The sequence below is a fragment of the Microcebus murinus genome, chromosome 9, assembly GCF_040939455.1.
Source record: "Microcebus murinus isolate Inina chromosome 9, M.murinus_Inina_mat1.0, whole genome shotgun sequence".
Lineage (NCBI taxonomy): Eukaryota > Metazoa > Chordata > Mammalia > Primates > Cheirogaleidae > Microcebus > Microcebus murinus.
In genome coordinates, this window is record NC_134112.1 from 59133264 (window position 1) to 59148707 (window position 15444).

At 39.8% G+C, this 15444-nt stretch overlaps 1 protein-coding gene across 1 annotated transcript in view; it reads right to left on the reverse strand.

Annotated features, from left to right (window-relative positions):
* The window catches only part of RSBN1L (round spermatid basic protein 1 like), an 81447-nt gene extending 76859 nt beyond the window's left edge, over nucleotides 1-4588 (reverse strand). The window contains exon 1 of the mRNA XM_012747363.3: nucleotides 3980-4588. Coding sequence (XP_012602817.1) covers nucleotides 3980-4541 — 562 coding nt within the window. The 5' untranslated portion in view covers nucleotides 4542-4588. The remainder of the gene's footprint in view (nucleotides 1-3979) is intronic.
* Nucleotides 4589-15444: the final 10856 nt, after the last annotated feature.

A 15444-nucleotide genomic window follows, 5' to 3' on the forward strand; every position in this document is an offset into this window, starting at 1 on the left:
TCCTATAATCCTAGCACTTTAGGAGACCAAAGCAGGAGGATCACTTGAGGCCTGGAATTCAAGACCAGCATGGGCAACACAGTGAGACCCCTCTACAAAAAGTACAAAAATTAGCCAGGCATGGTGGTGCATGCCACCTATAGTCCCAACCACTCTAGAGACTGAGGCAGGAGGATGATTTGAGCCCAGGATTTCAAGATTATAGTGAGCTATGACGACTCCACTGCACTCTAGCCTAGGCAACAGAGTGAGAAACTGTCTCAAACAAAAAGTAAACAAAAATTAAAAATAAAATAAATTAGCCAGGCATGGTGGCACACACTTGTAGTCCCTGCTACTTGGGAGGCTGAGGTGGGAGGTTGGCTTGAGCCTGGAAGTTTGAGGCTGCAGTGAGCTATGATCATGCCACTACACTCCAACATGGGCAAGAGAGCAAGAGCCTGTCTCTAAAAAATAAAATAAATCAATAAAATCACTGACATTTACATACCTCAAATTATTCGATTCTAAGAAAATCTTCTATTTTCCATTAGAGTTAAATTCTGTAACTACACTTTCACGGCAAAAATTCAGGGAAATGTTCCAGTTTTGTCTTGGAATATTTCACAGGGTCATTCTAAGGGAACAAAAGTTAAATGCAAAGCAAGAACACTAACTACAATTAGAAAATCTATACAAATTTTATTGGTTACTGGAAATGGTTAAGGCACACTGATATCTAATGTTATGTTTGTTCTGTTGTTTGCCATAATATAATCATAAATGTTACATACAAATATAATCATAAATGTACATGTCCACTTTTATCAACTTAATAATTTATTCAGTCTTATAGGAAAATTGGTTACTCCTCAGCAGTTACTTCTATAAGCACCAAAACCTGGTTATTTTCTAGTTTTAAAAATCTAAAATGTTTTGCACTTTTTTTTTTGTAAGAAATAAATTTAATTTTTACTTAATGACTCAAGCTATCATGCAAGTGAAGTACAGCACTATGACCAGATGGCCCTAGAGATTTTAGGTGTATAAGGCATGAAGCCCTGTTATTAGCTTGCCCAGTTTATGAAAGTAATTCTCTTGCTCATCACTCAACTCCAAAGCTATTTATTGTCAATGATCCTTCCTCTATCAGGATTGACCTATCTTTAAATTTGTTATGGAGTTTAAAAAATTAATAAGTATACTTCAGATTCAAATGGCATTTACTAAATACTCTGCCAGGTCCTTTCATGTATATGCTTTCATTTAGTTCAAATACTTTCTGTTAGAATGGTCACCAATGTAAAAATAAAGCAGTACTAAGAACTTTAAAAAAAAAAACTACTACAAATAAATAAAAGAGCTTAATCGTTTAATGGAGTGGGAGGTGCAGATCTTTTAGGTGTGTGTGAGTTTTGTTTTGTTGAGGGAGAATCTATTTTCCTTATTTAGATGTCTTTATGGCAAACTTCCGGTTCTGACTCAGATTGTTTAATCAGCTATGTACAACTGAGGGGTGGTTACTGAACTATGTACAGCCAACTTAGAGTCACACTAAAAAGAGGTACGTATCTAAAACAACAGACACTTGGTCACCCACTGACTAAAGTTTTCACGAAAAGCACAGCAAAATGAACATCGTATCACAAATCAGGACTTCTACATTTTCAATTATATCTATAATAAGGGTATTCTTGCAATTTTAATACCGCTATTTAAGAATCTTAATTGGTTAAACTAGAACTTCAACTCAGTTAAATCCAAACTTTAGAAGCATTTGAGTACTTCCCAAGAAGGAAAGATTTTCACCATTAAATTTATCAAGACACTGAAAAGCAAATCTTTTTCCTTGTTAGTTTTTCCTCAAAAAAACAATTTTGTCCCCCAAAATGAAAATCTTACTTATGATAGTGTTAATATCGTCTCACTACTTGAAAAACCCACATAAGTCACAGGAAAACATCTTCCCCACATCTTAATGTAAAAGCTATCATTGCTTATATTCAGGCTTAGTAATGTAATGATACTCCTCAAAAGGAGGATTCTAAATGTAATTTAAAAGACCATAAAAATTTCTCTTTAACAGCCATTTCACTTATGGGCCATTTGTGTACTTCATATTTTTAAGTTAGACTTAAAGAATGATTACTTATTTCTTTTTTTTTTTTTTTTTTGAGACAGAGTCTCCCTTGTTGACCAGGCTAGAGTGAGTGCCCTGGCGTCAGCCTAGCTCACAGCAACCTCAAACTCCTGGGCTTAAGCAATCCTTCTGCCTCAGCCTCCCGAGTAGCTGGGACTACAGGCATGCACCACCATGCCCGGCTAATTTTCTATATATATTAGTTGGCCAATTAATTTCTTTCTATTTATAGTAGAGACGGGTCTTGCTCTTGCTCAGGCTGGTTTCGAACTCCTGACCTCGAGCAATCCACCCGCCTCAGCCTCCCAGAGTGCGAAGATTACAGGCGTGAGCCACCGCGCCCGGCTTGATTACTTATTTCTTTTCAGCCATTCCAATACTCCAGTGATGTAATACTCATATTCACTTCCTCATTCAGAAAACTTAAGAGCAAATGTGCAATTTACACACCACAAATAGGACTGATACCAAGCTGCATATGGATGGTCTCCCAGGCACCTAACCCTTAAATTTTATATATAACCATTAAAACGAATTGCTTTAAAACACTAACCACTTAAAATTCCTGAGTAAAAGTAGTGTAAATTGCATCCTTAAAACCACTTTCCTGTGCTTGACTAAGCTGAGTAAAAAAAAAAAAAAAAAAAAAAAAAACCACTTTCCAGGAAGCAACACCCTCCAAATCTTTACATTGCCTCAGAGCACCTGATGGCTGCGCTTAAATGTCAAAGCTTTGCTCTACAGGCAAAAAACATCAAGGAAAAAGTAGTATAGTTGCTACACATTCCCGCAGCATTTTTTTAAGTTGTGAAAATAAACCATTCCAATTCAAACAGAATTTTTCGTGATCTAAGCTATTATTAGGTCAGCACTACTAAAACTGACATTTCATTTTTTCCTAAATAACAAAAAAGACTTTGACAACACTGTATAGCAATGTAGATTTACAATAAAGATAATAGGCTTTAAGCTTGTGACCGCATGAAGATCCATAGTAAAATGATAGGAACACCTAATTTTAAAGTAATACTATCTGAAAAATTCTATGACTAGCCTACATTTAAAAAGAAAACTGACCGTGTCTGAAAAGGACGCTCAAGAATTAGCCTTTTTCTGATGCTACAACATTTTACAGCCACTTGATTTGGGAGGAAAAAAAAAAGGTGAAAGCTGCTGGTTTTATCATTTGCGGCAGTAAAAAAGAATATGGCTGAAAAATCTTTCTTAGGGTGGTATTTCAAATAAGACCATTCAAAACACAAGAATATGGAGCGGAGCGGACGGTGAAGTGACGGTACCTTAAGAAACAGCACACTTCGTTTGGGCCCTGCACACTGCCTCATTTTCCTACTAGGAATAAAATGCTCGGGCCTCTGGTAGCTTCCAGCTGACGCCAAAGCTCTCCACACCCCTTTTTTGACAGGATTTTCTGGTGTTGGAGACTATGTCACAAATATGAATTCCCAAGATCACGTCTAAACGGTCTAATAATCAAACAAGCATCGTTTACAAGATCAAACCTTTCTCCCATCCCTTTCCCTTCTATCTCCCTCTCTAGCCAAACACACCTAGAAGGGTCCTCTACATTGATGTCTACAAATCCTGCAGCGCATTAACTGGAAGGAAGAAACGTATGGAAAAAAAGAGTTTCGGCCATTGCCCTCTCCGCGACCGCAATTACAGGCTCCATTTCCTGTCCCCTTGGGGACTGCAAAATCGCCTGCTGAGAACCGGACGCCTCCCGCCCCCTCCAGGCTGGCGCACGCGGCCGCCGCGCTCCCCCTTCCCGGGCCCCTCGGGCGCGAGACGCGGCGGGGACCCCGGGCGCCCTCCCCTCCCCCTCTCGGCGCCAGCACCCACCTCGCGCCGGCTGCTTCACCTCGCCGTTCTCCTCCCGGACAGCCCCGCTGGCCTCACCGAGGCCATGCCTCCTCTTCTCCTTCTCCCGCTTCTCCTTAGGTCTGCGCGTCTTGGCGTTGGCCGAGGAAGCGGCGGCCGGCAGCAGGAGATGGTGAGGCTGAGCGTGCAGCAGCGTAGGAGGGACCAGCAGTTTGCGCGGCACTGGCTGAGACAAGGAAGCGGAGGCTGACGAGGGAACGGCTGTGCCAACGGAGAAAGAGAAACTGCTCCGAGAAGAGCACGGGGAGGGGGCAGCCGACAGAGCAGAGAAGCTCCAAGACGCAGGGCTGCCATAGCTCTGAGGCGAAGGTGCTGCCGGCGGCTGCAGCTGCCTGCTGTTCCCGCCGCTGCCTCCTTCTCCGTTCACTCTCCGTGGCGTCTTCTTCTCCTCAGTCCTAACCTTCTTAGCGGACAGAGAACCAGGCACGTCTCGGGAGGAAGGCTGCAGCTTGACGAACGGTTCTTTCTCCGAGGCGGCGGCGGCAGCGGCGGCGCCGCGCACTGGGCTCGGGGGCTCCGCCATTTTGCGCTCCTGTTGTATTTACTCTCCTCCGCTCCCCGGTGCGGGGCAGGGGGCGGGCCCTCCGCGAGGGGTAGGGAAGGGGCGGAGCGGCTGGGCTACCGGCCGGGGCCTCCATTGGGTGAGCCACGCTGAGGGATCCATTCTAGGAACCAATCAAAGGCGCGAATATGAGGCGACGGGGCGGGATCGCCAAGCGGAGCCTCTTTGGAGGTCAGAGTTCCGCGAGGCGCGGCTAGTGGCTCAGCGAACTGAGGGGGGCGTCTTCCGAGTGGTGCCCGCTTGAACTCGGTGCACTGTGGATGTCGGGGAAGAACCCCCACTGCGGACCTCAAAATCTGCGCTGGCCGAGGTAGCGACCGTCTCTGCCTTGAAGACTTCGTCTGGTTCTACTTTCACTTTTTCTCTGGGGTGCGTTTGGTCTCTCCCTGCCTCTTCCCGTTCAGAAAGCCGGATTTCTGGGATGCTCAGCTCAGGAGAAAATTTGCTGGGAATTAAATCCTTCCTTTTGTTAGTTGGTAGTCGATTGATGGAAGGTGCTCAAAATCATTTGGTGTGGTGACAAGATATGTTCCTATTACTAAGACCTTGAACTCTAAGCTTTGAGGGAGATAACTTCCTGCAAGCCTAGAACTTTCGGATTTAGAGCTTGAAGGTAAGACTCTCCCTGGGTTTGGAGACTTATTTGAACAATTATGATTGGACCCTTAACGACTTTAATTTTATTATAATTATTGTAACTTAGTCTCGCAAGGAAAAATCCGATGGCAGTGTTTATAGAGGTTTGAAAGCAAGATTTTTTTTTCAACTTTTGTATTTTAGCGTTTAGTTAGCACCCTGCATGTTCGATGTTTGAAGCTGTTTTGATTTTTAGCTTAGAAGATAAGTAATGTGAGGAGATGGGTTGCAATATAGTTGTAACTGAAGCAAATACGAATTTAATTGAATTCAGATCTCACATGAAATCAGAGGGTCTAAAGACTGGGTGGGAAAAGAAGTCAAGTCAGAAGATGGCCTCTTTCGTCATTCTTTTTCACATTATGATTGCCAGATAAATACAGGATTCCAGTTAAATTTGAATTTCAGATAAACAGTGAATAAGTATTGAGTACAAGTATGCCTTATACAATTTGGAACATAGTTACACTAAAAACAAACCAAAAAAAGCCTATTCTTTGTTGATCTGAAATTCAGGTTTAACTGGGTGTCCTTTTTCCCACCCCTAGTAAATCTGACAACCCTTCACTAATCCATCCCTTCTATGCTTTTTTCCCTATCCAACTTAGAACCTGTGATATATTATTAATATTTGTATCAAACATTTGCAAGCACCTCAATTTCTCACACTCTAATTCTGTTCATCTCTGTCTATGCTGCTAACTCCTAACCTCATTACAACTATGTGCTTTTCTGCATCCAGGCTGCCAAGCATTGTCCTCTTTCTTCTGTTTAACTGTTGAAATTCTTGGGGGTGTGCATTGGTCTTTATCTCACTCTTCATAGTTCTGTGTGATATTTTTCATCACAATATCTTGAGTTATCTCATAAATGTGGAGAATTCCCAAGTCTTTCTATCCTGCCCTGACCTTACTCCTAATTCCTGGTTCATATCCTCATGCCCAGATCTCTCAAACTTTATGCCACCCATTCTCACCCTCTCAGTATCATTCTCCTACATTCCTTATCCACTTTACTTTGTCCTTCAAGCTACAAACATGTAAATCTTCTTTGACTTCTTTTTTCTCCTCACTCTCCACATTCAGTCCATCACCATCTCTAGTCAATTTCTCTTCTCCATTCCCACTGCTGCTTCAGGCCTCAAAGCAGCTTGCATCTTGTCAGTGATTTCCTTCCTAATTGATCTTCCTGTCTCCAGACCTCTATCTTCTAAACTATCCTCCATGTTGCTACTAAATTTATGTTTCTAGAATACAAACTTGATTATGCTTCAAATCCCTTTAGTAATCCCCTATTGCATATAGAACAAAAGTCACACTTTTTAGTGTGATGTACACACCATTCTTTGTATAACCCTGGTGCTCCTCTCTCACTCCCCTATTCATCTGTTATGAACTATGGATACATTCTGTTTCCTCTGCCTGGTAAACCCTAGCAAAGTTCTACTTATTGTTCAAGATTTAGGTCAAGCATCTCCCTAGTAGCATGTTTCCTGATCTGCCTAGTTAGAGTTGATCATTCCTTTGCACCATCATCATTCTTCCAAGGATTATTGAACATATTGTTCTCTGCTTGTAGCCTGTGAGCTCCTCGAAGACAGGAATAATTTGTTATTTATGTTCATATGCATAGTATCTGGGGCATGGTCAGAGCTCAATAAATGTACGTTGAAAAAAAGTATATAAAGTTCAGGTTTATGATCTTTAAGATGAAAACCAGAGGTTACAAACTTAAATGTCAAATATCTTGGTAAATGTCTTAGTCCATTTTGTGCTGCTGTAACAAAATACCTGAGACTAGGTAGTTTATAAGCAATAGAAATTTATTTTATCACAGTTATGGAGGCTGGAAAGTACAAGACCAAGGCAGGTTTGGTTGTCTGGTAAGGGCTGCATCTTCCTGAGAGGAGGAACACCATGTCTTCACTGGTAGAAGGCAGAAGGACAAGCAGGCTGAAGGCTGCACAAAGCCTCAAAAGAGCGTTAATCCCACTCACCAAGGAGGAGCCCTCATGGCCTAATTACCTCTTAAAGGCCTCACTTGTTTATACCATTACATTGCCCATTAAATTTCAACACCTGAATTTTGGAGGGGACACATTCAAATCATAACAGTAGGTTAAAAAGTTTAATAAGTCAAGGTCAGGTTGAATGTAAGTTAATAGGAAGTAGTGGGGGCTGTAGGAAACTGGGAATACTTGCCTTATCTACAAGGTACCTTTGTGCTTCTCAACCCTAGCTGATTATTTCCATATGGAAATGAAATGAAATGGGTCTTATTTGCTAAATATGTGGTTGTTTTGTGAGGAGGGGTTGTTTGTTTTTGTTTGGTTTTTTGTTTTGTTTTGTTTTGTTTTTGAGACAGGGTCTCCCTCTGTTGCTCAGGCTAGAGTGCAGTAGCATCATCATAGCTCATTGCAACCTCAAATTTATAGGCGTGAGCAATCTTCCTGCCTCAGCCTTCTGAGTAGCTGGGACTACAGGTGTGTGCTACCATGCCTGGCTAATTTTTATATTTTTTGTGGAAATGGAGTCTTACTATTACCCAGGCTGGTCTTGAACTCCTGGCCTCAAGCAATCCTCATACCTTGGCCCACTGCCAGCCATACGATGTAGATTTTTTATAAGTGAAGTTTCCTAAGAAACTGTAAGCCAAACAAAACATCTATGAGTCAGGTATAATCACAGTCTACCAGGCTGACTTCTAGTCTATAAAAGAGTGGCTTAATTTTGTTAAAGTACCTTTACAGAGTTTATTTTAATTCATAGCCCTACCTTTGTTGATTGCTGGAATAGATGCTAACCAAATATACCCAAACTCTTACCCATAATAAATATGTGTTAGCAGTGCTTAGAGCTGTCCTCTGTACTACTTAGAATCTGGTTTCTCTGTACATAAGTCCTCCTATATTTCTAAGCTGAACTACATTTTCATTCTGTAGGTATACTATTCTTGGGGCTTGTCCAGGTTGCTGACTCCCTTGGATGAAGAAGGCAATTCTCTTCTCTGTTTGGCCCTTGTACTTTATGCAACCATGTACTAACCTTAAAGACATTTCTTCTACCATGTGGCATGGACATCTCAAAGCCCTACCTCCACCACATTGACCTGCTGATCTTCATGTATCTTTCTCATTTGAATCAATCACTGACCAGTTTTAAAGGTTGGTTCTATGCTTTAAAAAAAGCCGAACCTTTTTTTTTTGAGACAGAGTCTTGCTTTGTTGCCCAGGCTAGAGTGAGTGCCCTGGCGTCAGCCTAGCTCACAGCAACCTCAAACTCCTGAGCTCAAGCAATCCTACTTACTGCCTCAGCCTCCCGAGTAGCTGGGACTATAGGCATGCGCCACCATGCCCGGCTAATTTTTTCTATATGTATTAGTTGGCCAATTAATTTCTTTGTATTTATAATAGAGATGGGTCTCGCTCTTGCTCAAGCTGGTTTTGAACTCCTGCCCTCGAGCAATCTGCCTGCTTCAGCCTCCCAGAGTGCTAGGATTACAGGTGTGAGCCACCGCACCCGGCCAACCCTAACCTTTTCAACTTTCATGCTGTCCATTCTAATTTAGTCCATAGTCTAGTATAGGGGCCAGCAAACTTGTTCTGTAAATAGCCAGATAGCAAATAGTTTAGGCTTTGCAGGCCGTGTGATCTCTGTGGCAACTATTGCTTATAGCACGAAAGCAGCCATAGACAAGATGTAAATTTATAGGCACAGCTGTGTTCCAATAAAACTTTATGAAACTAGGAGACAGAATGGATTTGGCCTGCAGGTCATAGTTTGCCAACTCCTGCTCTAGGATTTTGATTTCTACCTTTATACCTTGTGAAAAGATTGTTGAACATCACTTGGCACAGTCCCAATTGATCACACTACTTCTGCACTAGCTTTCTCTTTGTTCCTTAAACATATCTATTCATGCCTCAGACTGTTCTCCCTGCTTGGAATGTTTCCTTCCTCCTACTGTCAACTCTCCTCTTTAAGATGTCATAAATACATTCCTTGACCGTTTCATTTAAGGTGACTCTCTTTTTTATTCTCTCTCACAGCATTCTCTTTTTTTCTTTCAGAGCACCTATCATAGTTTGCAATTATTTTACAATTATTTGTTTGCTTTATATTGTCTCTCTCCCTCAGTAAACAGTAAACTCCATGAGGACAGGAACCATATCTTATTCACACTTACTCACTACTGTATCTCTAGTATCTAGCATAATGCCTTGTACACATTAAACACTCACCAAATGTTTTTGGAATGGGTAAATCAGTGACTCAGCCTGAATTTCTGACTAATCAATTTGTTTTCACCAGGAACTGAGAGAATAGTTCTATAGTAGTGCAAAGGTGTAGTCAAAAAAAAAAGTGAAAATTTTAGCTTTTTGCCGGGAACAGTGGCTCACATCTTCAATCCCAGCACTTTGGGAGGCTGATGAGAGAGGATCACTTGAGGCCAGGAGTTCAAGATCAGCCTGGGCAACATAGCGAGACCCCATGTCTGTAAAACATTTAAAAATTAGCCAGGCATGGTGACGCATGCTTGTAGTCCTAACTACTTGGGAGACTGAGGGAGGAGGATCATTTGAGGCCAGGAGTTCAAGGTTTCAGTGAGCTGTGATCAGCTCACTATACTCCAGCAACTTGGGCAACAGAGCAAGACACTGTCTCAAAAAATATATATATTAGTTTTCTGGTTAATCAAGTTATATCAACATATGCATTTCTGTCAGTATTGCTGTTTCTTAATGTATTAGTATACTTACACATTAAAAATTCACACAACTCAGAATGCCTTTCTATGACTCTTTTCCAAAGGTACAGAATAGCTCTAGGTCCAAAAAGCCTGTAGATAAACAGTGAGAATACCCCCTCCATCCGCACCTAAGCTTTTGAAAGAACTATTGGAATTTACAAAGAGGAAACTTACACTTTAAGCAGCATAACATGCTAGTACCCTTTCTATTGACAGATAGAACTCCTATTAAGTTTGATATCCATGTATACATACTGTATATGATAAGAGAATATATTAAACCATATATTTGTCATACATTTATCCAGCATCCACCAACACTGAGCTCTGTAATCATTATGTAAATCCTTTCCCTCACCTCAATGATAATATAACCATTATTAAATATAGAAAGTAGAACCTATTCTAGGTCCCAGGGTTGACACAAACTACTATGTTGTAAATAGAGGTATTGCATACAGAAATAACAGAAGTAACTCTGGTTAAAAAAATAAAAGGCAATTATTAAGAGACTGGGTTACAGAAAAAAATTAAAGCATCCAAATAGCCTTTGTTTAGTCATGTAGTATCCAAAATAAATAAAAGGTAGATATGGGGACCCTGGGGGAGAATTGTGTGTCAACTTCAACTGCTACTGTCTGTGCACTTAGATGTCTCAAAAACATTTCAAACTCATTATGTCAACTCCCTTTCATGATATTTTATAGATTCCTCTTCTTTTCAGACATTATTAAATGTTGGAGGCCCTCAAGTATCAATTTAAGGGCCTTTTTCCCCCTTACATTCTTTTTCCTGGGCAATTTCAAAAACTCTGATAATTTCAATAAATTATTTTTATATTAATGGCTCCCCAGTTTATATCTCTAAACCTGACTGCTCTTCTGTTTGCAACCTAACTACTTAACATCTTCCATGGATATATCAGCATTTCAAATTCAACATTATGGCAGAGACTGCTAGTTTCCTGCTGAGAATTTGTTTTCTCCCTTACCACCCGAACCCCTTATTTCATGAGGTTGCATTATGTCTGCTAAGGTAAAAGGAGTAGGTTGCTTAACCTCCCTTCTCTTAGGGAAGGCAGTGAAATATCAGAAGAAATCTTTGGTGAGGCTTTCAGGAAAGCTCCTGGGCCAAGGGAAACTTGGAGGGGGTCAAGGGGCAGTAATCATCAAGATTGTAATCTTTCAGCCCATGTTTCTCATATTCAGCATTTCAAGTAATTCAGATAAATTGAATTCTTACCCATAACCAGTAAAATCATTTTACAACAAACGTGACCTAACCACTTATTCAACCACAGTCTTCTTTACAGTTTGAATGTGTACGTAAGCTCAGGGGAAGGACAGCAAACTAGGGAAAAATAAAGTTGAAAATTGTAGGTGAGGAATCAGCCACTGCCTAAAGGCTTCATTGGAGAGTCAGTAGTAACCACAAAGCAAGAAGCAGAAGGTAAAAAGAGTAAAAGGGGCCAAATAGAGTAAATAGAAACTATCCATAAATGCCTCTTCTGGGGTTAATTTTGCTGCTGGGATTTTTATATGGAAGAACATCAGCTCATTTTGATACCTATTTTAAGAAAGGGATAGGAAGCCCAAAGGTATGACAGGAGTCTTATTCGGTAATGTAAATCTCTAAAAAGAAAATAAGTTTTGTAGTTCTAGTCCTCCACAAAAAAGGAACTATTTTAGGTAAGAACTGAAGGGTAGAGTGTATTTACCCACACCTTGAAACCTAGATGTGGCAAAGAGGTGCAAAGAAAAATGATAGGGCTGGGCGCAGTGGCTCACATCTGTAATCCTAGCACTCTGAGAGGCCAAGGTGGGTGGATCATTTGAGCTCAGGAGTTCAAGACCAGCCTGAGCAAGAGTGAGGCCCCATCTCTACTAAAAATAGAAAGAATATTAGCTGGACAACTAAAAAATATATATGGAAAAAATTAGCCTGGGCATGGTATTGCATGCCTGTAGTCCCAGCTACTCGGGAGGCTGAGGCAGAAGGATTGCTTGAGTCCAGGAGTTTGAGGTTGCTTTGAGCTAGGCTGATGCCACAGCACTCTAGCCCAGGCAACAAGAGTGAGACTCTGTCTCAAAAAAAAAAAAAAAAAAAAGAAAAGAAAAATGATAGACTCATGAAATGTCTTAGATTGAAAACCCAACCCTATTCCCAACTTGTGGATTTTCTTTACCATATTTATATTCTTAACTTTTTTTTTTTATTTTTTTTTTTGAGACAGAGTCTCGCTTTGTTGCCCAGGCTAGGGTGAGTGCCGTGGCGTCAGCCTAGCTCACAGCAACCTCAAACTCCTGGGCTCAAGCGATCCTTCTGTCTCAGCCTCCCAAGTAGCTGGGACTACAGGCATGTGCCACCATGCCCGGCTAATTTTTTCTATATATATTAGTTGGCCAATTAGTTTCTTTCTATTTATAGTAGAGACGGGGTCTCGCTCTTGCTCAGGCTGGTTTCGAACTCCTGACCTCGAGCAATCCGCCCGCCTCGGCCTCCCAGAGAGCTAGGATTACAGGCGTGAGCCACCGCGCCCGGCCTATATTCTTAACTTTTTGAGCAGGAAAACCATACTTCTAAAATAACCATTCTCAGCTTCATAGTTTGAGCCATGCTATCAGACCATCACTTGTGGGTAGGAGAATAATGTTTTCTGAGTGCCTTGTAAAACTCTCATGTTCACGGATATTTTGCATCATCTCAGCTTTAAAAAGTTTTCCAAGGCATTTTTCAAAACTGATCTGGAATCCATGTTCCTTCTGACTCTAAAACAGTTTTCTTTCTAATATGTCCTATTTTACTGGAGGAAACAGAAGTCTAAAGCATCAAAATTTTAAATTCAAACATTGATCAGGCCTTTTTAGAAGTTTCAGTTAATTAAAATATATTCAGAAAGTCTACATGCAAAAAAAAAAAAAAGAAAGAAAGAAAGAAAGGAATGTTTCCCAGGGTGCTGGTAGACACTAGGGTTTTTATCTCATAGAAAAGAGCATGTGTTGTGGTTAGAATGTGTCCCCTAAAGTTCATGTGTTGGAAACTTAATCGTCAGTGCAACAGTGTTGAGAAGTGGGACCTTTGAGAGGTGATTAGGTCATGAAGGCTTTGCCCTCATGAATGGATTAATGCCATTATCACAGGAGTAGGTTAGTTATCTCAGGAGTGGGTTCCTGATAACTGATAACCCACAGGTAGAGTACCATTCTGTGCAAGTACTGCACATACCAGTATAGCCAAGAAATTACGAAACTAAGACTAAAGTTATCATTTCATTATTTTAATTTTGCAGCTTCTACTTTGAAAAGCTTATCTGTATAATTTATATACAATGTCATGAGGTAACAATAGGGTGATATCCTTAGTTGTATATTTAACCTCAGATTCCAGTGCTGACTTTTTTTGATTCCCCTCAGAATAATAACTACTTCTGTACCAATTAGTTTAAAAATAGATGTATAATTAAAACAGCTAAACTAAAGAACCATCAAAGAAACAAAATCCTGTTTTAGTTAACTTTTTAAGTCTAACCCAAGCCATGATTAAGTTTCTTTACATTGTAATTCTTATTCTTAGGATTTTAATACTAATCTTTTCCCTGTTTAATCCCTATATTTGGTTTTACTGAGTGGAAAATATAAAGTTCTACATTAATGTCACTGGGAGTTTTTAATCTGTTAGTGAAAGGATAAAAAAGGAGGTGCAAATCAGGCACCAGGAATACTAAGGCCCTGGGGTCATGAGCCAAATCCAACCTTGACAGCTTAGATGGACAAGTCCAAGTGCAAAGTAAAGAGGGTATGCTGTCTGTCAAAAGTGTGATAGTATGGGCACCCAGTCTCTTCAGCTTCTTTACAGTGAACTGCCAGTACATAGGCATAGATATTAGAGGCACACAGTTCCTCTTAAATGATGCTTGATGATGATGCCAAGTGAAGTGCTTCAATGATTATCATAGGGAGAAAAGCCTAAAGTAACGCAACACCAATATAAACTACAAGTATACAATCAGTAATAACATGGGGTACTTACAAATTAATAAATAACTGAGTTTGAGGATTAAATACCATTTCTGATTCTCCAGATAGAGGCATTAAGCAGAAAAGCACAAATACATTAGAGGCAAATGATTTTTTTTTTTGTAGATATGAAGGACATTGTTACTTTTATTTCTATCTGCAAACTAATGTCTGAGACCACTTATAACAATTAAAAGCATAAATAAAATTTCCATACATTTTTATTGCCTCTCCCCCCTCAGATAATGTCATGTTTATATTAATAGTAACATGTATAGCATAACTTTTTTTTTGCTAGTCAATGATATTATTTCCTACAGTTTCTTTATTCCTTGGTATACTGCCACATATGCTAGAGGTGCTTCTCGTACTATATATTTATGAGTTTCCTTCTTTAGTTTATCTTCAACAAATTATTAAATAGTTTTTATCTCTTATTTGCCACATACATTAAGTTTTTTAGTCAGTAAATATTTATTAAGCACCTACATGTTGCCAAGCACTAGGCTAAGTACAAGAGACAAGGCAGACATGGCCTCTGTCCTCATGGAGCTAACTTTAATCACAAGATCTGTTTGCAAATAATCTTTTCCTTGGTGCTTTGTTGTTCAAGACTGTGCTCTCATTTCTTACTGATTTATTCATACATCAAACAATATTGAATATCTACAGTGTGCCCAGCACTCTGTGACAAGGTAATTGACGATATAATTGTGATTAGTGGGCAAAGATGGGGAAGGACTTTTTAGGCTGAGGAAAGAACATTTGGAAAAAGATATGAAGTAATGACGTATTCAGTCATTATTCTCTGTGAGAAGTTCATTGTGGTTCAAGCACAGGGGACATGAACTGTAAAATGAGAGCCAGATTTTGTAAGGTGTTGCTCTTGACAGCCTTGGTATGCTGAGGAGTCAGTAAACACCTTTTGTTAATTCAAGGGCTTTAATGAGGAAGAGTGAAAAATGTTCACATACCCATGTTTCACTTCCTGCTGATTGTTCACTTCTCCAGGTACTGCTTTCTAACTTTAGCTGACCAGTTCTATATGTCATGAAGAACCAATTTGCCTTTTAGCTACCCATATAAAACTTGAACACTATTTCAGTTATCACAGCTTTTCTTCAAACCAAATAATATTAGGGAAACTTGAAATTCTGAAATTAGATTTACCTTTGCTCTTACTAAACAATTATGGGGATTCAAAATGTCTACTCATTTGATACAACTAATCTATTTAGCTCTCCTATTTATATTCCGATTTATGATTACTTGCATTTTTAATTTGAAAGCATAGAAATATTTTGAAAGTAAAACAGCAGAATTGTGAAATATTTTTATATTGGTTACAAAATGGTAATTAGGTACCTTCTTCCTGATTTTTCTCTATTTTTAACAATGAGTACATCTTCTGAAGATATTTTACCACATATACAGAAGCAAAAAAACAACAGAAAATAGTTTAA